This window comes from Cucurbita moschata, unplaced genomic scaffold (genome assembly GCF_002738365.1).
Source record: "Cucurbita moschata cultivar Rifu unplaced genomic scaffold, Cmos_1.0 Cmo_Scf00051, whole genome shotgun sequence".
Lineage (NCBI taxonomy): Eukaryota > Viridiplantae > Streptophyta > Magnoliopsida > Cucurbitales > Cucurbitaceae > Cucurbita > Cucurbita moschata.
Genome location: NW_019268567.1, coordinates 892,918 through 914,797, shown reverse-complemented (window position 1 = coordinate 914,797; position 21,880 = coordinate 892,918). Strand labels below are relative to the sequence as shown.

Here is a 21,880-nt window from a genome sequence, read left to right as displayed (position 1 = left end):
ATTAGTAACCTAACCCTCCTCTCTATTTTATATCTACGACAAATATATGTTTCTAAACTCATTTAATTATTATGAATATTTCTTTTTATTCTTTGTTCGAATAAAAAAATTTATAACCGTTCACGTCCACCACAAGTAGTTATTGTCTACTTTAGCTCGTTATGCATAGCTGTTAGTCTCAAAATGAGCAACTTTTCATTCTCCTCTTCCATCAACCTAAAATATAGTAATTTTTCATTTAGTTTGAAGGGGATTTGAACAGCCTCTTTACTTGGAAAACTTAGACTTGGTGTCCAAAGAAGCGTTGAAAAAACGGGCAGCCTCAGCCGTCGGCCGTCAGCAGCCGCCATCTTTGCTTGCACAAATATACCTTACACCGCCCCTTTTCTCTATTTATTCTCCTTCCCATCTCTCTCTCTCTGTCTGTCTCTTAAAATGGCTACAAACATCATAGAACAGGAATCCACCGTACCCCTTTTGCAATCGAAGCCTAAACACAATGGCAATGGAGCCCTCCCGACAAGGATTTGGGTCGAGTCCCAAAAGCTCTGGCACATCGTCGGTCCAGCCATCTTCAGCCGCCTCGCCTCCTACTCCATGCTGGTCATCACCCAAGCCTTCGCCGGCCATTTGGGCGACCTCGAGCTTGCCGCAATGTCCATCGCCAATAATGTCATCGTCGGCTTCGATTTCGGCCTCTTGGTAATTTCCGTTGAACTTCTTATACTCAAACTGGACAATATCATAGAGTCGTGATTCCTAATAAAATTAATACCCGATTTTGCAGTTGGGGATGGCCAGCGCCTTAGAGACGCTTTGTGGGCAAGCTTATGGAGCCAAGAAATTCCACATGTTGGGGATTTACATGCAGCGTTCTTGGATTGTTCTGTTCATTTGCTCTGTTTTGATTTTGCCCATTTATTTATTTGCAACCCCTGCTCTGTTGCTTCTTGGGCAGCCGCCGGATTTGGCAGAGCTTGCAGGGAAAGTGGCGGCGCTATTAGTGCCTTTGCATTTCAGCTTTGCTATTCAATTTCCTGTACAGAGGTTTCTACAGAGTCAGCTAAAGACAGCGGTGATTGCTTATGTTTCGCTGGTGGCGTTGGTGGTGCACGTTTTGGTCAGCTGGTTGCTTGTTTATAATCTGGAGCTTGGGCTCGTCGGAACCGCCATTACCACTAATATTTCGTGGTGGGTTTTGGTTTTGGGGCTTTTTTTTTACGCCGTCTGCGGTGGCTGCCCTCTCACCTGGCCTGGGTTCTCCGTTGAAGCTTTTTCTGGTCTCTGGGAGTTCGTGAAATTGTCGGCTGCTTCAGGGATCATGCTCTGGTTTAATCCATTTTCTCTCATTGGGTTTGTGTTTTTGTTTGTCATTGATTTGAATTTGAGATATTGAAATGTTTTGCAGTTTGGAGAATTGGTATTACAGAATATTGATAGTGATGACTGGGAATCTGGAGAATGCTAAGCTCGCAGTGGATGCTTTGTCTGTATGGTAACAGATCTAACCCTTTTGTCATTTGTTTAGTATCCATTGTTTGTGCAATCCCTCATAAACAAACAAAGAACACTCAAATTTTGGTTGTATTTGCAACTAAATCGGTGTCTGGTAGGTAGGGGGTGTTCTTGTGACTCGAAAATTCTTGCTATCAAACTCAAATCCTAAGGGCTGAGTTGAGTTCGGTTTGGTTTTTTTGGTTTGAGTGAGGTTGAATTTTTAGAAGATTGGAAATTTGGTTTGACCCATGTTGGAGTTTTTTTTATGGGTCAATCTGATCGCCTCGAAAATTATGTTTTATAACCCAAGTGAGTCGTACAGTATTTTTAAGATTGTTACGAAGATTAAAAATATTTGAGGTTTGTAGCGATGGGTTGTGACGTATAAATGTTGGGTAATTGAGTTTCTTGGGATTTTTAAGATTTACATAAATGACATTTTTACCCTTTTTCATGTGTCAGTGACTTCATGACCCAACTCAACTAAAGCTAGAGAGTTTGGTTGAGTTAGATTGTGAACCCTACTCGGTCACAGCCTGAATGTGAGATTCCACATTAGATGAAGAGAGGAATGAAACCTTTCTTACAAAAGTAGGAAAACATATCTCTAAAAGATGCATTTTAAAATCATGAGGAATTAATAGTGATACGTAATAAGCCAAAACGGACGATATCTACTCGCGGTGAGTTTGGGCTGTTACAAATGGTATCAGGGTCAGACACCGAGCGGTGTGCCAGTGAGGACGTTGGGCTCCCAAGGGGGATGGGATTGTGAGATCCCACATCGGTTAGAAGGAGTAAGGAAGCACTGTTTACAAGAATCTGTAAATCTCTCATTAGTAGACGCGTTTCAAAATTGTGAAGTTGATGTCGATATAACAGTGAGTTTGGGTTATTATACTCAACCAACTCGAAATTTTGAGTTCGTCTAAAAATTTCTCGAGTCCAACCCTAAAAATTTCTTGAGTCCAACCCTATACACACCGTATTAATAAGATTTTTATCAGACACAAAAGACTTACGGAATAAAAAAATCAAACATTCATGAATCTAGTTGACATTCATTCACGTATAATAAGGTTTAATTAAAACATCATAGTCTAGAGAGTTACGTTTTCAATTTGTGTTCTTTCTTTGTTCCATGAATTTGCTCATAACACCCGACATTTCCAATAATATAACACAGCATGACGATCAACGGCTGGGAAATGATGATCCCATTTGCGTTCTTCGCCGGTTCCGGGTAAATTTACTTATATGCCCCTTCCTTCCTCGTTTTATTTAGTCACTTGTTTTATTTTAATAATGACATCGCATGTGCCAAACAGCATCCTTCCAAACCCATCCTTATCTACATTTTATTTATTTAATTATTTTCTTTTTCTTTTTTTTTAGAACAAAGTCAGGGTTTAATATGTCATTTTGGTTTATTTTTTCTTATATTTCTCTTATTAAAAAAAAATTGTATGAACAGTTTGAATGGAGTTGTTAATATAATATTTATTTTAAAATATCGAATAAGTCAAAGATTCTATTAAATATAAATTTAAAAATTTAAGACGTACTGATGCAAAAACATAAAATTAAAAGTTGAGTGGTCTATTTGATTAAAGTTCGAAAGTTTATGAATCAAACTTGAAACTTCTGACACAATATCTACCATTAAAAAAATGTGAATAGATATGAAAATATTATTACTCATAAACAATACTCAGTACAGATTTAAGAATGAGAAATAGAATTGAGATAGAAGGTTATATTTTCATTGATATTCACGACCTTTAAATAGATACAAGATACCAAGAAAATATAAACTAACTAAATCTTGAGAATAAAATAAAATATACTACTATTTAAATTTAAGAATATCTCGGATATATTCCCTAACTAATATATTCGGGAAGATTACTAATATCATATATTCCATAACTATTTCTAACTAGAAATAAATTACAGTGACGAATAGAATTAGTTAGTGATATGTAGCATTCATTACTTAATTAGGTTATAAGAAAGGTAAAAAAGGAAGGAGGGTGTCTAATTTATGAAAGAAATGATATATATCATATGGTGTTTGGTATCATATTAAACACAAAAATCACCCTTCTAATTTAGTGGAGAAAGGTGTACACACAAAACAAAAGGTGTTTATATATATATATATATATATATATATATATATATATATATATATCTATAGCTTTACCCTTTTCATGCCAATAAAGATGATAATAATTCAATGCATGATTGAACTTCAACCTATCTTTTGATTTCTTTTGGTGTAATGCAGTATGAACGGGAGTGTTATTGTTGTAACAGTTCAAGTTTATCACTAGTAGATATTATTCGTTTTGGCTCGTTACATATTGTCGTCAACTTCGTGGTTTTAAAACGTGCCACTATGTAGAGGGTCTAGCCCTACTCCGACTAGTGTCTCGCACCGTCCGATAACTGACTTTGATACCATTTGTAACAGTCCAAGCCACTGCTGGTAGATATTGTTTGTTTTGACCCATTACATATCGTTGTCAACTTCACAGTTTTAAAACGCGTCTATCAGGGAGAGGCTTCTACATCTCTATAAGGAATGATTTGTTTCCCTCTCCAACGAAGGTGGGATCTCAGAATAGCCTTCGCCCCACATCGGTTAGAGAGAGGAACAAACGCGATATGTAACGGGTTAAAGTGGACAATATCTACTAGCAGTGGGTTTGATCGGTTACAAATAGTATCTGAGTCAGATACCATGCGGTGTGTCAACGAAGACGTTGGACCCCCTGTGAGATCCCACGTTAGTTGGAGAGGGGAACGAATCATTCCTTATAGAAGCAGAAAACTTTCCTTAATTGACGCATTTCAAAACTGTAAAGTCGACGGCGATACATAACGGGCCAAAACGGACAATATTTTCAAGCGGTGGACTTGGGTTGTTACAATTACGAACAATAGAACCATCCACATGTCTCTATAATGATATGATATTGTCCAATTTAGACTAGTTTTTATTAATCTTGGTGTCAACCGAGCCCATAAATCTTCTTGTGTTTATAGAGTTAGGGTGGCAAATGAGCTGGGAGCTGGAAATGGGAAAGGAGCAAGGTTTGCAACAATGGTGGCGGTCGGGACATCGGTCGTAATTGGGCTATTTTTTTGGATAATCATCATCACATTCGACACTCAGATCGCTTTGATATTCACTTCTAGTCAAGTGGTTCTAAAGGAAGTAAACAAGCTATCCATCCTCTTGGCTTTCACCATCCTTCTCAACAGCATTCAACCCGTTCTTTCCGGTACGTTAATCTTTCAAAAACGCAAATTTGAAAAATTGTGTTCATCTAACAAAATTTAAGAGATTAACGAAACTTTTGAACATTCAAACACATATTCTAAAAGAAAGTAAGAAGGTGAAGAATCTTTTGTATAATTGAACGTTTATTTCGAGCAGGCGTGGCAGTTGGTTCGGGGTGGCAATCATACGTTGCGTATGTTAACTTAGGTTGCTATTACTTAATTGGATTACCTCTCGGGATTGTGATGGGTTGGGGCTTCAACCAAGGAGTTATGGTATTCTTCTTATTCATCTTTTTGTATAGCATCACGTTTTTGCGTTACTAATGGTGTTGAAAATTAGGGTATATGGGCCGGAATGATATTCGGTGGAACCGCAATTCAAACGTTGGTATTGTGCATTATGACCATTCGATGCGATTGGGATCGGGAGGTATCCTTCAAGAGAATACTCTTACCGTTAATTTTAGATAGAAACTCTTAATACTTCATTTCGAAAATACCTTCAAAATTTAAAAAGTTTCATTAATACCTTTAAACTTTTTTAAAAAGTTAAAAAATACCCATTAATATTATATATAAAGATTCAAAGACTAAAATTTACAATCGGACTTAATTTATAAAATTAACATTAAATTATAAACTTTAACTTTAACTTTCAATTTTATATTTAACACGTGCATGACGTAATAAAAAATAATTTATATATTTTTAAACTTGATGTCTAATCGAATCCTAAACTTTCAATTTATCAATATATATATATTTATATATTAATTTCATTGGGTTACAATTGATTAATTTTCAGGCCGAGAGAACAAGCTTGCACATTAGGAAGTTGGCAGAAGAAACTCAAGACCAGTGAGACTAATAATATACGTACTAATTATTTCTTAAAATACTCAAGTCACGTGTTATTCTTATTTTTTAGATAAATGTAAAATACTTTTGTATGAATAACTACGTTACAATAACAACCATAAAACTGAAATTAGGGTAGATTAGATCACGGCAATATTTTATCTTCTTACTTATTTTTCGTTATTTTGTTTTAGCGACTTTATTATAAACGTTTAAGTTCGTGGTGTCATTATAAAATATTTTAAATGAATGTTTAATTTATACCTCTTAAATTATTCGTATTAATAAATGCATTTAATTATTCTTTTTACAATTAGTTTAGTATATATATATATATAGCATACAAATAGAAGAGACAATTTATAAACATGCTACACTTGTTATTACTCATTAAATTCAAGAATCTGTAATTAATTCAATTCTCATAAAATACTAAATTAATAAAAAAATATTTTCAATAATTTGAATGATATCTTTCCACTTTAAAAAGTTAGTTTTTTAAATAAAAAATCGTTAATATTTTATTTTAAAAATACTCTTCGTAAAAGGTTAAAAATGTCCATGGAATTTTAAAGTAGTATCGACACCTTTATTTTTATTAAAATAAAATAAAATAAAATCTTACTGTCAATATATAGACGAAGAGGGTATATCGACCTCTCATATATTATCTTTAAATTTATTATTATTATTTTTTTTTTAAAGTTCAAAATATTTTTGAAATGTGCATTCATAATAAAAATATTTTTGAGTTTTTGTAAAAATATTTAAAAGTGAAATTTATAAAAAATTTAGTTTTTGAAGTTTTTGTAAAAAAAAAAAAAAGGGAATGCATGGTTGTAATTTGGTTGGTAACATATATAGCTTAACATAACATAATATCACCTTATTTTTATTTCCTTATTATTATTTTTTTTGAAAATACCCGTCTTTTAATTTAGATTTTATTTAATGATTTCGATTAAAATGGAGGTTTAGATGTAACAATCCAGCTTCTAAAATATAATTAGACTAGACTTTCGTGTTGTGTTACGATGATCTTTCAAAATTCAATCAAGCAGTAGAATTAATTAACGATAGAAGCTGTTCACTTACTTATGTCTCCATGAAACCATGATTATTGTTACTATGACTATAACGGGACCTAAAACTTTGAAATTTTGATTTTTATCTTTGGATGTGCACACAGACATTGTCCCGTAGGAACTTGCCTTGAACGAGAAGACTTCTTATTTAAATGACAAATGAGGGAAAGCATGAGATTTCCCCTTAAACCTAGGCAAGAGATATGGCTCGGACAAGAGATATGATTCTAATCCCTACTCTATCCCACTGTGTTCTAATATTTAAATTTAAATTTTATTAAAATTATATTCGAAATATTATTGAATTTATGATAATATTTTATTAGACATAGTTTTTTATAAATAAATAAATATTTTAAATATTAATATTTTTAAAAAAAATTCAAACTTCATAAAATAAATTATTTATTTTGTGTCTTTTAATTGGTTTGTTTGGTTCTAAAGTCGTGTAATTTAGTATATTTTATAAAGAAGGAAAATAAAAGGCCTCATTTTTGTTAATAACTTGATGTGACCATTAACTTGATGTCATATGCACGTGCGAACAAATCATTAAAAAAATAGATAATAAAGAAAAATAAATTATATGTCTTTAAAATATTCTTGTATTTTTATGGGAAAAAAATGGCCTTTTACTCTTAGGAGTAAAGTGAAAAAAAGTGAAAAAAAATTAAGGGTAAATTACATTTTAAGGTTCCCAATATTTACCGAATGGTTCGATTTGGTTCGGTCATGGTTCGCTAGGTCAATAGTCAATGAATAAGTCAACAATTCGATTAAGCTAGACCCGTATGACTCAATTTTTCGTGTTGATTTCATTTTCAAGGTTTATTTGTCCTAATTCAATTCACCTAGATATGTATGCACATCGTTGATCTATGATGTTGTGCATACGTATAAATCGTACTGTTATATGAGAATCGTCGTAATTACCCATCTGTGTGTACGAGAGTGACCACGGACTTGTAGTTTTATTTTCATAGCATGCGCGAAAATTGACCAGTTTTGAATAATTTATAGATCCGTTGATTTATCATATTTTATTATTATTTTTTTTTTACGATTGTATGCATATCTAACCCGAACACAAGTTTCACCAAATATTCTAAAAAATCAAGTTAAGAAAAAGAGTGTGCGGGGGTCGTGGCGTGGTAAATGTGATTTTACTAGGGTGGTAATTTGTGAAAAAAAAAAAAATTACCCCACGCTTGGAGGAGTAAAAAAAAAAAGCAATTTTTTCAGGATTTGGGGATTGTCGATTAGTTGGACAGACAACTCCGTTGTGACGATACGCTGACGCCAACCAAATTTTACCGGCTTAAATCCCCATGCTCGAGCCGAGCCGAGCCGAGACGGTGAGAAGAAAGTTGCATTTGGATTGCAATTTAGAGTTAATTTCATTTGGGATTTGGGAAATGGGAAATGGGAATGGGAACTCCAGCATGACCTAACCGCAGTCAAATTGTAACCCAAGTTTGATTTATTTAAAGAGAGAGAAAGCAGGAAGGCCACCTGGGTTCTGAACTGGCTTGCTTGCTTCACTCATCATCATCATCCTTCCCATTTCTCTTCTATTTCCATGTTTTTTTTTTGCTTAATTTGATCCGTTTTTCTTCTGGTTTTTGCCTGTAATCTTCTAAAATGGGTTCTGAGGGAGAAGAAATCTTCAACAACAATGATGATGAAGCAGGAAGAAGCAACAATTTGTACAGTGATTGTGAGCAGCTCTGTTCAACAAATAGTTCAGACACTTGAAAACAAACCAAGAACAATCATTAAAATCATCATCGTCTTCATCTTCTAAGTTTTCTGTGTGTTTAATTTTGTGCTGATTCGCAATCATGAAGAGACGATCAGATTCCATGGCTGCACTCATCTCCATTTCCCCAACATCAGGTTTACATTAAAACCACCAATTTCTTCCCCCTTTTGTTTTTGTACTTGTAATTTACAGACAAACCCATGTGGGTTTCTTTTTCTGTCTCCTCCGACTTATGGTCAATCAATCAATCAACCAATCGGCTTGTTTCCTTTCTGGGTTTTGCAAGATTCGATGGATTTTTGAGTAATTCTTTGCCAATTTTGTGTACAGATCAAGAACAGAGTCCGAGAAATAAGAACAGTAACCATGTTTATGAGATGGAATTCCAGTGTATGCTTGATGGGTTTGATGAGGAAGAATTAGGGCATGTTTCTGAGAAGAAAAGGCGACTTGGTGTGGAGCAAGTTAAGGCGTTAGAGAAGAATTTCGAAGTTGAAAATAAGCTCGAACCAGAGAGGAAATTGAAGCTTGCTCAAGAACTTGGATTACAGCCTCGACAAGTGGCTGTTTGGTTCCAAAATCGTCGAGCTAGATGGAAAACTAAGCAATTAGAAAGAGATTATGGTGTTCTTAAAACCAATTACGACAATCTTAAACTCAGTTTTGAAGCTCTCCAAAATGATAATCAAGCTCTTCTCAAAGAGGTAAAAATTATAGCCCTCCCCTGTTTTTTGAATGTTCAGAAATGTTGTAATCATTATGAACTCTGTAAATTTATGTTAGCAGATTCGGGAATTGAAAGCAAAGATTCAAGAAGATAACTCAGAGATGTTGGTGCCGGCCGATTCTGAAAATGCTTTGATCGAACAAACTAAGCCGGAAATTACCGATGACTTCTCTGTTCCACCGGCGAGAAGCTTCAACAACAATGGCGGAGAAGGGGATGAGCCACCAACAAAAGATGGGTCATCCGACAGCGATTCGAGCGCGATTTTAAACGAAGATTACAGCCCGACGGCCGGTGTTTCTTCACCGGGAGTGTTGCAGAACAACAACCATTTCATGACGGGAGCGATACCTCCATCATCTCCGTCCATCGCCACCGCTGGCGTGAAACTGAACCGCGCGACGACGGCGCTGAATTACTTGCAGTTTCAAAAGGGGTATCAACAAACCCAGATGATGTTTCCGAAAATGGAGGAGCATAATTTCTTCGGCGGAGAGGAGGCTTGTAACTTCTTTTCCGATGAGCAAGCTCCGACTCTGCACTGGTGGAGCTGAATCCATGGCGGAATTTAAGAGAATAATAATAGAAAAAAAGTAGATTTGGGAATTTGTGTGCGTCGCGATGAAGGAAGAAGATGATCGAATTGGAGAAATTGAGGTGGTCCTTTTTTCCTGTTCTTCTTCCATGGAAAATGAGGAGATCGTAACAGAAATCTACGCTGTAAAAATTAAAACCAGAAAAAGAAAAAGAGAGAAGATCAAACAGGGTTTAGAAAATGATGTAATGGAGAAAATAATCATAGTGTCCGTTCTTTTGCCGTCGTCTAAACAAAACTTTACAAAGTTGAGCTCAATTCTCGAAGCTCGTAACAACCAAAATATAAAAATGAGTAGTGTAACGGATTAAAATGGACAATATGTAAGATGGGTTTGGTTGGGGTTGTTAGGAATTACGACTCTATACACTGGTACGGTACGATATTGCCCACTTTGAGGGTTTGGTTGGAATCACGACTCTCCGTAATGGTATGGTATTCTCTGATTCTCCGCAATGGTATGATATTCTTCACACTGGTATGATATTGTCCACTTTGAGCATAAGCTCTCATGGCTTTGCTTTGGTGGGTTTGGTTGGAATCATGACTCTCCACAATGGTACGATGTTATTCACCTTAAACAAAAGCTTCCACAACTTTGGTTTGGGCTTCTGCCTCATACCAATGAAGATGTATTCTTTTACTTATAAATTCGTGATCGTTCTCCAAATTAGCTAACGTGTGACTCACTCTCAATAGGGGTGTCACAAATAGTATTAGAGCCAGACACAAAACGGCTAGCGAGGACATTAGACCTCGAAGGGATAGGTTGTAAGATCCCACGTCCATTGTAAAGAAAAACAAAAAGGAGAGGGATGATTGGATCCCAAAAAGACGTGTGTATTGGGAGTCGCAACTTTTTTAACGCACCCTAAACCATCCCCCAACTTTATGCCTTAAAAGTCAAGCCAACTCGGACCCGACCCAACCCAACTCCTGCCTTTTTCTTGCACACAAACAAAACCACTTTTTTTTTTCTTTCTTTAATTAATCTATATTTACATTTTTTAAAATCAATCTTTAATCTAAAACAAAATTACATGGTAATCAATAAATTAAATTCAATCATAATATTAAAATAAAATGTTAATTAAAATTTATAAATGAATTAATTTAAATATATATTGAGGGGGAGGGGGCAAGAGAGAAAGAGGAGCACATGGGCGCTTACGTGTCTAGTATCGTGCGGTTGAAGCTGTAGTGATTGTGCGTACGTACTCTGACCACTCTTTCACGTACACGTGTACGGTGATGGGACCTCTATCTGTTTCTCCTAAATCTCTGATTTTTTTCCCGCCTTCTTCTGCTAAATTACACATTTCTCCCTTCATTTTTTATTTTAATTTTTATTTCTATAATAATACTATTCCCCTTTTTCCTTTTCTTTTTCTATTTAAAAACATTTTAATCCTTACTACTATTCAAAATCTATTTAATTCCCATTTCAGCCAATCCAATAATAAAAGAAAGAAAAGGGCATTTTGGTCATTTAGTTATTTTTATTTTAAATTGGTGTGAAGGCTTGCACCTCATAGTGGAGGCAGTGTATGGGATGGGGAAACAGATGGAGAGAGAGGGAGGGTTTGGAAACGCAACTTTGCTTATTATTTAAATAAATAAATAAATAATAATAAAAGAAAAAGGCGTGGGACCCACTTTCAAAGCTATACTACCAAAAAGATAGGAGTGGGCCCCACGCCAGGCATGTGATTGCGGGTCCCATGTATCATTTAAACAGAAACACGTCACCGTCACTACAAACGGACAAAAATATAAAATAAAATTGATTTTTTTATATTCATATTACAAATCCCTCTTACCTTCTTCTCATAAATTTTTAAACTATTAAATATATGTTTATTTAATATTATATTAATTTAATAAAAATATTCGTAAATTAAAAAAAAAAAGTCTAAAAATATGTTATACCCTTGTATTTAATACTATGTTTAAAAAATATTGATTAAAATTTTAAAATTAGCATTAATAATATAATTAAAAATTGTTATATTTATTAATATTTTTAAAATTATAAATATTTTGAAAAGATTAAAACTTTTTAAAAATCTTTTTATAATATAAAAAATATTTTTGAAACAAAATATTAAAAATTAATACAAGTGGACGGATAGGATTGAGTGACTTTTCTAAGAAGCCTCTTGATTGGTGACAGCTCTCAATTCCCTCTTTTGGATTTTTTTTTTTTTTTTTATAGATATTTGAATGGGTCGGCCAATTATTATTTCTAATTATTTTATAAAATTTTATGTTACATTAATAATTTCAAACATTCATAGGTTCCAATCATTTACATATATTATCTTAAAAGTAGATAGGATTTGGTTGGATTGTAACAGTTGGTTGGGTCAAACCACGAATCTGACACAAATTTTCAATTTTCCAAAAATTTAAGGTCTAGGGTTTAACTAATAAAAACTTAGTTGCATCGAATCTCCTGAATCTCTACCATTCTTGTATCTTTTGAGAGCTTATCATTTCTTGATTAGGGTATAACTTTGATATCACTTATGCTGAACAATGACCGGAGAATCATATTATTCATTTTGAGAAGTGCCACATGTCTTCATACGAGTTCTTCACACGTGGCAATGTTTCATTGGTTAAAATATAAAGTGGAAATTCAATTCAAGGACTCTAATTTTGCTTTTATGCATTTAAAAAAATGGTTTGATTCACCCACTCCCCCACAATTTATGCATCTCTCTCTCTCTCTCTCTTTTTTTTTTTTTATTTCTTTATTTATCCACCAAATTATTAATATAGTAATTAAAACCAATTAAAAATAAATAAATATCATTAGATAAAGAATCTTTTAGAAGTTAGCTCACAAATTGGTGGTATGCTCCACTATTAGGGTTCTCTCTATGTCACAAAACTACCTTAATCATATTTTCTCTTCTAGTGGGTTTGTTAGGAATCACGATTCTCCACTTTGAGCATAAGTTCTCGTGACTTTGCTTTGAGCTTCTCCAAAAAACCTCATACCAACAGAGATAGTATTTCTTACTTATAAACTCATGATCTTCCACTAATCAATGTGGGACTCACTCCCAATAATCTTCAACAGGATTAACATTTAAAAATTTCGTTCACGACTTTTGGCTGATTAACCATTACACTTCTTTTATCGGATAAGTCTATCGGAATCAAACATGCATCAAATTTAATTCCCAGGGCTAATTTTAGATTAGGGTTTGGATTTAATGGGCTATTTGTTTTAATTTAATTTTAAAATTAATAATAATGGAAGATTTTGAATAATTTGAAATATAAAAAAAAATAAATCATTTTTTAATACTTAAAATATCTCGAAATGGAGGAAATAAAAATTAAAAGAAAAAAAGGCAGATGGACAAAAATAACCCTATAGTGATGGGTAAATTAGAAATTTGGAAGGGAGAATGTTGTAATTCAGCAGTTGATAAAGAGCTGAAACGGCGGCTGGTGAGCTACGCCGAGAGGAATCAATTAATTAAATTAAAGAAATGTGAATACGACAGAATTCCAAAGCTGAAATTTCAGTGAGAATGAAAGCGACATCCCAATTTCTTCCATATTTCAATTTATTTATTTATTTTCTCTTTAATTAATTAATTTATATATATTAAAACAAAACAGTTTTTCCCAGGAAACTGTTTATGAACACCAAAATTTAGTTGACCATTTACCAAGACTTTTAAAATATATATATATATATATATATATAGGAAAAATTATTTTTTAATTTATAATTTCTATTTTTTTTTATTTTTTTACTTCAAAAATAGATTGGAAGTCTTTTTCAAATAAGAAAAAAAGTAATGATTGAAAGCAACTCCATTTTTTTAAATTTTGTACCAAAAATAAATAAATATTAAGAGGATAAATTTATTTGATTGAAAATGGGTTATGAAACCATAAAACTAATTAATTAATTTAAGAATAAATTGTCTGGCCTCTCCACAAATATCACTTAAGGTTTTCTTGGAATAATCTTTAAGTAGAGCGAAGTGTAGCAGTATTATACATAGTGTATTGTAATGTCTATAAGTGGGGAAAAAAATTAGCAGCTTGTAGTTCAACTCGTCAAAATTTTCCAAGTGACTAACTACTCCCCACTTGAGAATATATCTCTCGCCGATTCCATTCATAATTGTTTCATTAAACCTCGAGAGGAATTGTGACCCAAAGACAAAGATGAAGACGGGAAAGACTTCCTTATCCGAGCCTGGATGGACGGTGTGGGAGTATGGGTTGGTGTTTATTTATTTATTCTATACATTTAGGTGTTTATTAAATAGCCAAAACAATGAATTTTGTACCTTAATAATAATAATAATATTGTTTTGTTTTCAAATTACCTCAAAACTGGGCTTAGTTTTGGGCTGGTTATGACTATTGTTCACTAGTTGGGCCTATTTGGATGTTTTAGCCCAAATGGAATTAAACTAAATTATGATGTAATTCGTAGGAGTACACGGGTTGGGTGATTAGTGATCCGAGTACTATATGCTACGGCACTGGAGTAACCTATACCATACTCTCTCAAAAAATTTGAATGACCTGTACCACTAACACAAGTGGGTAGGTAAAGAATACTTAGGGGCACGGACAACTATCTTTAAGGAACTCAACAAAATAGCCTTGTAACATGGGAGAAGTGGTGTCTCCTCACAAAGGGGGTCGTAGTGACCAAGCCCAAGAGATTGTTTATCAAACACACAAGTCTCTGTAAAGTCGTAAGAGCATGTATGCTGGTTGACACCTACCCAGTGTCGGATGGTCAAGGAAGTTGGTGATCTGATGATAAGGGAAACTGGTGAAACGAAACCATAGTGAACGGCAACCGTAACTATAATGATCCTACGGTAGCGAAATTCTTTGTCAGACAAATCGAATCGAATTTTTTATATTCCACAAATTCAGCGCAACTCATATCGAAAAATCTAACTCAACCATAAATTTTTTGATCGAGACCATTGAAATCCTTATTTTTAATTTTTATTGACAATTTTTTGCATTAAAATAAGTCCGAGTTTAAGACTAAAATTATAATAATTATTATTGAGCCGCAGTAAAATTGATACAATTTTTTAAATCTATGGTAAAAATATAAATTTTTATCCACACAAAACTTATCTACAAAATAACGCCGTCTCTCCATAACAATACAATCATTTGAGCAATAAATATGATTCCGTTATACCAAGAACCGGAATCCCTTTACAGGTGAAATCAAACCGCTCCGAACCGAACCGAACCGAGTGGCGATAAAGTTTAGCGTTATCCTGGTCCATAAACCGGCCCGAGTCGCTCATCCTGCTCTTCGTCCGGCCCAATTTACCGGTCTCCCGAGGATCCTTGGACTCCCCAATCAAATTCCTGATCTCTCTAATGGAACCCCAAAATCCCTTCAATAAAATTTCGTGATTTCCAGAAATACCCCTCGATTGCTTTTCTTTGCAATCCTCCAGCCGTTTCAACGCGCAAACCAACTCCACCGATTCGCCGAAGCTCAGGCAACCGAGTCGCTGCCGAAACTCAGTAACTCGGTTTGAAATTTCCTTCGTAGCCGACAAGTAATCCTCACCGACAAAGGCGTAGATCTTATCCACTAATCCGTTTCCATTCAGATGCAAACAGTGAGGCATTTTCGAGACTTCTTCGATCAAACCCATCAGAGATTCGGTTTCTTTAAGCAAATCGGAGTTAAAAAAACCAGAAATCTGCTCTGTTTTTTTCTCCCTCTCTGCGTTTGAACTCGAAGAACCCACAAAAAAAAACCCCAAAATTCGGGAAATACACAAAACCGTTTCGATGTATTGGGCGTACCATCGAACCCAAGAGGAAAGCTCCCAAGAAATCGGATTGGAACTGTCGCGGAAATCGGAGAGTTTAAGGTAATTTCTACCGCCGGTGAAGGGAAAAACAGAGAGCTGGTCTTGTAGAATGAAGTCGCCGTTCTTGATGATGTGATGGATGGCGATTAGGCACTTGAGGGCGACGGCGGAGTTTTGGGTACTCTGGAGACGGTCCATTAAGACTTCAAGGGCAGCAGCAGCGGTGGCGCGTGAGGTTTTGCCAAGAGAGAGAAGAACAGAGAGGTCCTTGTGAGTGGGCGGCGCGTGTGGGTCGTGCGTAGTGGCTCGGAGGAGAGCGAGCTGGAAGGAGAGGATGTTGGGCTTGGCGAGAAGGGCAGCTTTGCTTTGAGAGGCTTTGTCTTTGATGAGTCCAATTAGGGAACTGAGCTTTTTTGTGCGCACCATTGAAAGCAGAGCAGAGCAGAACAGAGCAGAACAGAGGAGAATTGGGTATGGAATTGGAGGGCGCAGAAGGAAGATGTAATCTTGTTTTATCATTGTTTTATTTGATGTTCTTTTCTTTTTATATTAGAATGGAACATAAGTCCATATGACAATAAAAAAATAAAAACTCGTACCATTTGCATTACTATTCTCGTTAAATTAATACCACCAATACCATTTGCAATACTACTTGTGTTTTATATTCATACCTCGGTAATGATCTGACACATATCAAAATGAGTTCTTCCAGAAAGGCACTCAATTAAGATCTGACACATCAAAATGAGTCTTTCCAAGCGGGCACTCAATATTGAATTACTTCAAGTAAAACATGTTTAAATATGATGTTAAACAAAAAAGAGGAGCACCATGTTGGTATTGACAGTGACATCCAACTATTTCAACATTTTCTTAGTCATCTTATACTTGGATTACTCTCGTTTCATCCATCTACCTCTCATTTGCTGAAGTGTCACACGTTGGTTCATTTTAGTTTTTTATACTTTTGACTTTAGTTCATGTTAGTATTTATATTTCTCAATAAACACATGAATGTCGAACACGTGCAAATCTAAATAGAAGGCGAAGAGCTATATGACTCGGTCATGCATCAAGTACACTCGTTCATGGTTCTTATTGTTAGCAACCGTTACAAATTGAGACCTATTCTAAGCTTTAAAGGGTTAAAAAAGAAGAAATATTTCGTAAGATTCAATCGAATAATTCAAAGGTAATTAAAAGTATCTAATACAACTCTAAACTTTTCAATTTTGTGTCTTGTCTGGCTTAAATCTTTTAATTATAATAGTGTCAGTTAGGTTTTTAAAACTTTAATTTTTTTTGTTTAATAGATTATTAATATATTCGATATTCTTCAAAGTCAATCCATTGACATTCTAAAACGTCAACTCATTCTAAAATTTAAATATATTTTTTCGATCTTTTTAATAAAAAATGAGAAGCTTTTAACTATTTTTTTTATTAATTATAATAAAACTTTATAGCTTGGTAAAATAAATAATTAAATCATTATAGCATTATAGCATTTTGTTTTTATGTGAACAACTTGTTTGTCAATTAATAGGATGGGTGGTCTTAGGTTAGAAATTTAATGCATAGGACCACGACGTTATGTGATTCATTTCGACATAGAATTTGGAAGATTTTTATGTCATAACTATTGAGCTAAATTGGTCAATGTTATATGGTTACTGTGACATAATAAAGTTAAAAAACATTAGAACACAGGCGTATAATTATCATATTGTTATCATGAAAATAATGTATCATATAATTTGAAAAACAAATGAAAGACATGACATGAACGGGTATAGATCTCTTTGACTAGTTCAACTGGTTGGTCTGGTTAAGTTAGATCGATCTAGTTCAATTTGACTGGTTCACTTTTTTTTTTTTAGCTGATTTTAAGGATATTGATTTTTGGTGTGATTTTAAGGCTTGGCTAGAAGTTTTCGTGAAATATTAAAAAAATGAACTTGTGTGCAGTGTCTGTTATAGAGACACTTATTAACTTCTGATAATGCATTTGTCTAGTGAAAGACAAGGGTCCGCATGAGTATGTAGTAGTTAGTTGAGTTATGAGATCATTCCCCTTGAGTTTATTATCAAGATCGGAGACTGATAGAGGGTTTTCAATTGACCTCTAAGAATGAACGGTCGAGATTGACAAGGTCCACATTTGTATCATAGTAGTTAATAGTTACAATGTCATGCCCTTATACATCTTCTAGTTAGTATGCACGTAGGATTGCTGTCCCATGATTATGTATGGGTCATGACACAATTAAGATGCACCATATTGGGATGTTTTAGGATTGTCAATTTCCCATAGCAGTGATTGAGAGGCATTTATAGTCAGCTCACATATATATCTTAATTGACACATAGTGAGCCGTTATCATATGTTATGATGCTACCGCAACGGACTCTAGAGAACTAAAAATTATATTTAGCAGTGAAAAGAGTGTCTTGACCAACACAGATAACTTAGTTTGACACATCCTAGTCAGTTGCAAGTCTAAACCAATTAAGCTTAGAATTAAGATGGTTATATTTTACCATATGATTACTTTAATAGTCTGTTAATTTAATATCTGTTCCATAATGGTTAAACTTTAAAAAATTCGAAAAACCGCTTATTTTTACTATAAAATTAAATAAATATATAATAATATGAAATATAATTTAAGATCACACCCTTTGACTATAGTTCCCAATTGTGTTTTTTTTTAAATAAAATAAACTAAAATTATGCACACCATACCTTTGACTATTATTGTTAATATTATTATTATTTTGACCAAACATTTTTTTTCTATTATCGTTCATAGTTGCGTTTTTTTTTAAATTCTTTCATCATTAACTAATTCTAAGACATTTTCAAACGCTATTTATTTATTGTTTTTTGCAAAAACTTATCAGTTAGTTATAAAATTCAAAAGATAAAATAAATAAATAAAAACCAATAAAACTGTCTTTTGAGATATTTTTAAAATTTATTAGACATAAAATTGTGTAAGTAATATTAATTAATTATAAAATCAATCTACTAATTTCAACTTAAAAATTTTATAAACCCTTAATAATTTAATTTCAAACACAAATTTAAACTATTATGAATTTTTTTAAAAGAAATTAATACAATTAAATTCAACCAATAATTATGAGATTTTATTTTATATTTTTATAATTTTAGAGAGTAATTACTAAAATTATATTCTACACTTGTGGAAACTAAATAGAATGTAGTGGGAAAATAATAAATAAATAAATAAATAAGTTTACGTCAAAAAATAAAATTTAAAATAAAAAATCAGTTATTGTAATTATCAGATCCACGAGTTTAGGGAGACATTAATGGAGGCCGTTTTATATAAGTCAACCCTCCAATAGTATTGGCCCACGTAATCAATCTATAATTATTGAATCACCTAATCACGTTAAAACAAAATTAATATATATATAAAAGTTGAGTTTTAATATTAAAAAATAAAAGATTTTTTTAGTATTAAAGAGTGGAATTAAACTTTTCTTACACGCGTGTGAAAACCTATTTATAACGTAAGCTTTTTTAAATTGTGTGAGGGTGACGATGATATGTAATCAAACAGACAATATCTACAAGTGATGAGCTTGGATTGTTACAAATGGTATCAGAATTCATCACCGAACGATGTAAGATACAGATCGAAATAGTGTTAGATCCTATGACTAACGATGACATGTAACGGGTCAAATCAGACAATATTTACGAATAAAATGGGTATCGTCGTCATCTTGTTCAATGAAAGGTCATCAACTCGGGCAATTTTAAATTAAGACTCCAATAATTTTCAACTCTAGCTTGCGTCATTAAAACGTCATTAAACTATTAAAAATTATGTACTTAAAAAAACAAAAACATAAAAAGAAATACAAAATGTGAACACTTCATTTATTTAAAAATCGTAAAATGTTTATTATTAATTTAAATATATATTTTTTATTGTTTATTTTTGAATTATTTATTAAATCAATATTTTATCTATAAAATTTAAGATTAAACTAATAATTTTGATTTTTCAAAATTTGTTTTTTTTTTGCAAGAATAAAAGGAAAAGTTTAATATTACAAATGTTTATATTTCAAATAAAAACATTTTTTTATAGTTATTTTCAAATCAACATTTGAAATTCAAATATTAACGAGGAAAAAAAAACTTTAGTCAAATTTTAAAAAATAAAATAAAAATGTTTGACGTTAAAGTTTTAATTCAATGGTTTTATTTTTTTAAAATATATATTAGAAGTTAAATTCTTCTTTGATTATAACTTTTATATTTATTGTATTTTTTTTTACTATAAACTTTGAATTTATATATATTTTAACCAATTGAGTTATGCTTAAATTGATTAAAGTTGTTCACGTGATATCGACTACCAAACTTAAACTATAAAAATTAGGTTGGGTTAGATTTGTTCGATCTAAATTGAGTTGAATTTTTGGAAAACCGAAAATTCAGATAGTGGATTAATGTTTTTTTTAACCTTAAAAATAGAGTTATAATCTAACAGAGTCGAATTCTAACTTACAAAAACAGAATATTTAACTTACGTGACTGATGGTGGAGATCGGTTGTGACTTGAGATAAGGAGGATTGTTCAGATGATCAACTCGAAAATATCGAATCTAACTTAGATTTCATTACAATTAATATGAATTTTGTACAAGATTGTATCAATTTCTTGTTCTTCCTTCTATGCTTTCAATTCATGTCATGTCAAGCAGTTATATAAAATATTTAATAGCCTTGATAATTTATATGGACACCATTTTAGTTGCCATTTTATCGTAATGAATATAGTTTGAATATTAGATAAAATCATTCATGAATGATCATCTACTTGATTTTGATATTATTTAACACACAGACTGAATTTTATCGTCGTTCACGTTCTTCCTAAGAAAATTCCTATAAAATTGAGATAGGACAAGTGAAAATTACGTTTTTCTCGCTTATCAGAGTGAAGAACATTTTTACAGATCAACACGAGTCCTTTAACACTCACACATTATTTAACATAGGATTGCTCCAAGCAAAACACGTTTAATTTTGAAATTCTTATAATTGAGCGGTTGAAAAGGAAGGTGCACCTTAGTATAGATAGTAACTTTCGATTTTTAAGCCTTTTTTTTTTATCTATCTCTTCTCAAAATTACTTTCATTTGAACATGATTTCCGTTAATTCATGTACTTCTCTTTTATTCAGATATTAAACTTCTGTTTATTTACATATGGAAGATCTCTCTGGCACGCTCAAGAGTTAATGATGAATAAGCAACAAAATTAGCTCGATGTCACCGAAGTTCTTTAATAGATGTTGCAAATGTAGAGTGTATATTTCTCACAATAATGACAAGGAGATTTTGACCTTATAAATGATTGAAAGGACAGATATTTATGCCATTCTTTATACGTTTAAACTTTCTCATTCCAACATAAATGCAGCTGACATTACAAAAATTTAACAAGGATCGTTTCAAATATTGAGAATCTTTGAGAGGAGATTCACATCGACTAATTAAGAGTAAAATCATGTGTATATAAATAAGAAATACTATCTCTATTGGTATGAGACATTTTTTAGAAAATAAAAGTTTAAAAACATATACTCAAAAGTAAAATATATCATACCATCGTGGAAGATCGGAGAAGATGGGAGGAGGGTCTCGTGGCATGAGTATGAATGTGGGAAGGTAAATGGGCTCAAATTCAAAGAATATTGGGCCGAAGGGAGGGAGAGGAGAAACTATCAATAATTTAACTTTTATTTTGTTTCATTCATGTTAAATAAAATGGTACCATTGTTTATATAATGAGATGATAGTTTGGCCATTTATCCCAATGAGTCCTATGTCGAGATATCTTAATTTCCTCGGATCCCTATTCTTTACACCGAGATATATCTTCAATACGAGCACGTTTTCTTGAAAAGCTATTGTAATTTCAATTTTCCATCTAAATTATGACTTATTTTGTGATATCCCATAGGGAGGAGAAGGAAACACCCTTTGTAAGGTTGTAGAAATCTTTCTCTAGTATACGCGTTTTAAAGCCTTGAGAGGAAGCTTGAAAGGAAAAGCTCAAAGAGGACAATATCTGCTAGCAGTGGGCCTGGACTGTTACAAATGGTACTAGAGCCAAACACTGAGTAATGTGTCAGCAAGGAGGTTGTTCCTCGAAGGGGATAGACACGAGGC

The 21,880-nt window shown here is 33.0% G+C and overlaps 3 protein-coding genes across 3 annotated transcripts; 2 read left to right on the top strand and 1 right to left on the bottom strand.

Moving 5' to 3' along the window:
- Positions 1-267: 267 nt before the first annotated feature.
- Positions 268-5,895, top strand: LOC111436076 (protein DETOXIFICATION 27-like). The gene is made up of 8 exons (XM_023073770.1): positions 268-702; positions 788-1,329; positions 1,409-1,495; positions 2,684-2,740; positions 4,549-4,787; positions 4,943-5,061; positions 5,129-5,218; positions 5,594-5,895. The coding sequence occupies exons 1-8, from the start codon at positions 436-438 to the stop codon at positions 5,648-5,650; spliced, it is 1,458 nt and encodes a 485-aa protein (XP_022929538.1). The 5' UTR covers positions 268-435; the 3' UTR covers positions 5,651-5,895.
- Positions 5,896-8,222: 2,327 nt separating this feature from the next.
- On the top strand, positions 8,223-10,046 carry LOC111436078 (homeobox-leucine zipper protein ATHB-6-like). The gene is made up of 3 exons (XM_023073773.1): positions 8,223-8,627; positions 8,824-9,197; positions 9,280-10,046. Exons 1-3 carry the CDS (start codon positions 8,573-8,575, stop codon positions 9,772-9,774), a joined length of 924 nt encoding a protein of 307 aa, XP_022929541.1. The 5' UTR covers positions 8,223-8,572; the 3' UTR covers positions 9,775-10,046.
- Positions 10,047-14,887: 4,841 nt separating this feature from the next.
- Positions 14,888-16,263, bottom strand: LOC111436077 (putative clathrin assembly protein At4g40080). The gene has a single exon (XM_023073771.1). It carries the CDS (start codon positions 16,172-16,174, stop codon positions 14,990-14,992), a length of 1,185 nt encoding a protein of 394 aa, XP_022929539.1. The 5' UTR covers positions 16,175-16,263; the 3' UTR covers positions 14,888-14,989.
- Positions 16,264-21,880: the final 5,617 nt, after the last annotated feature.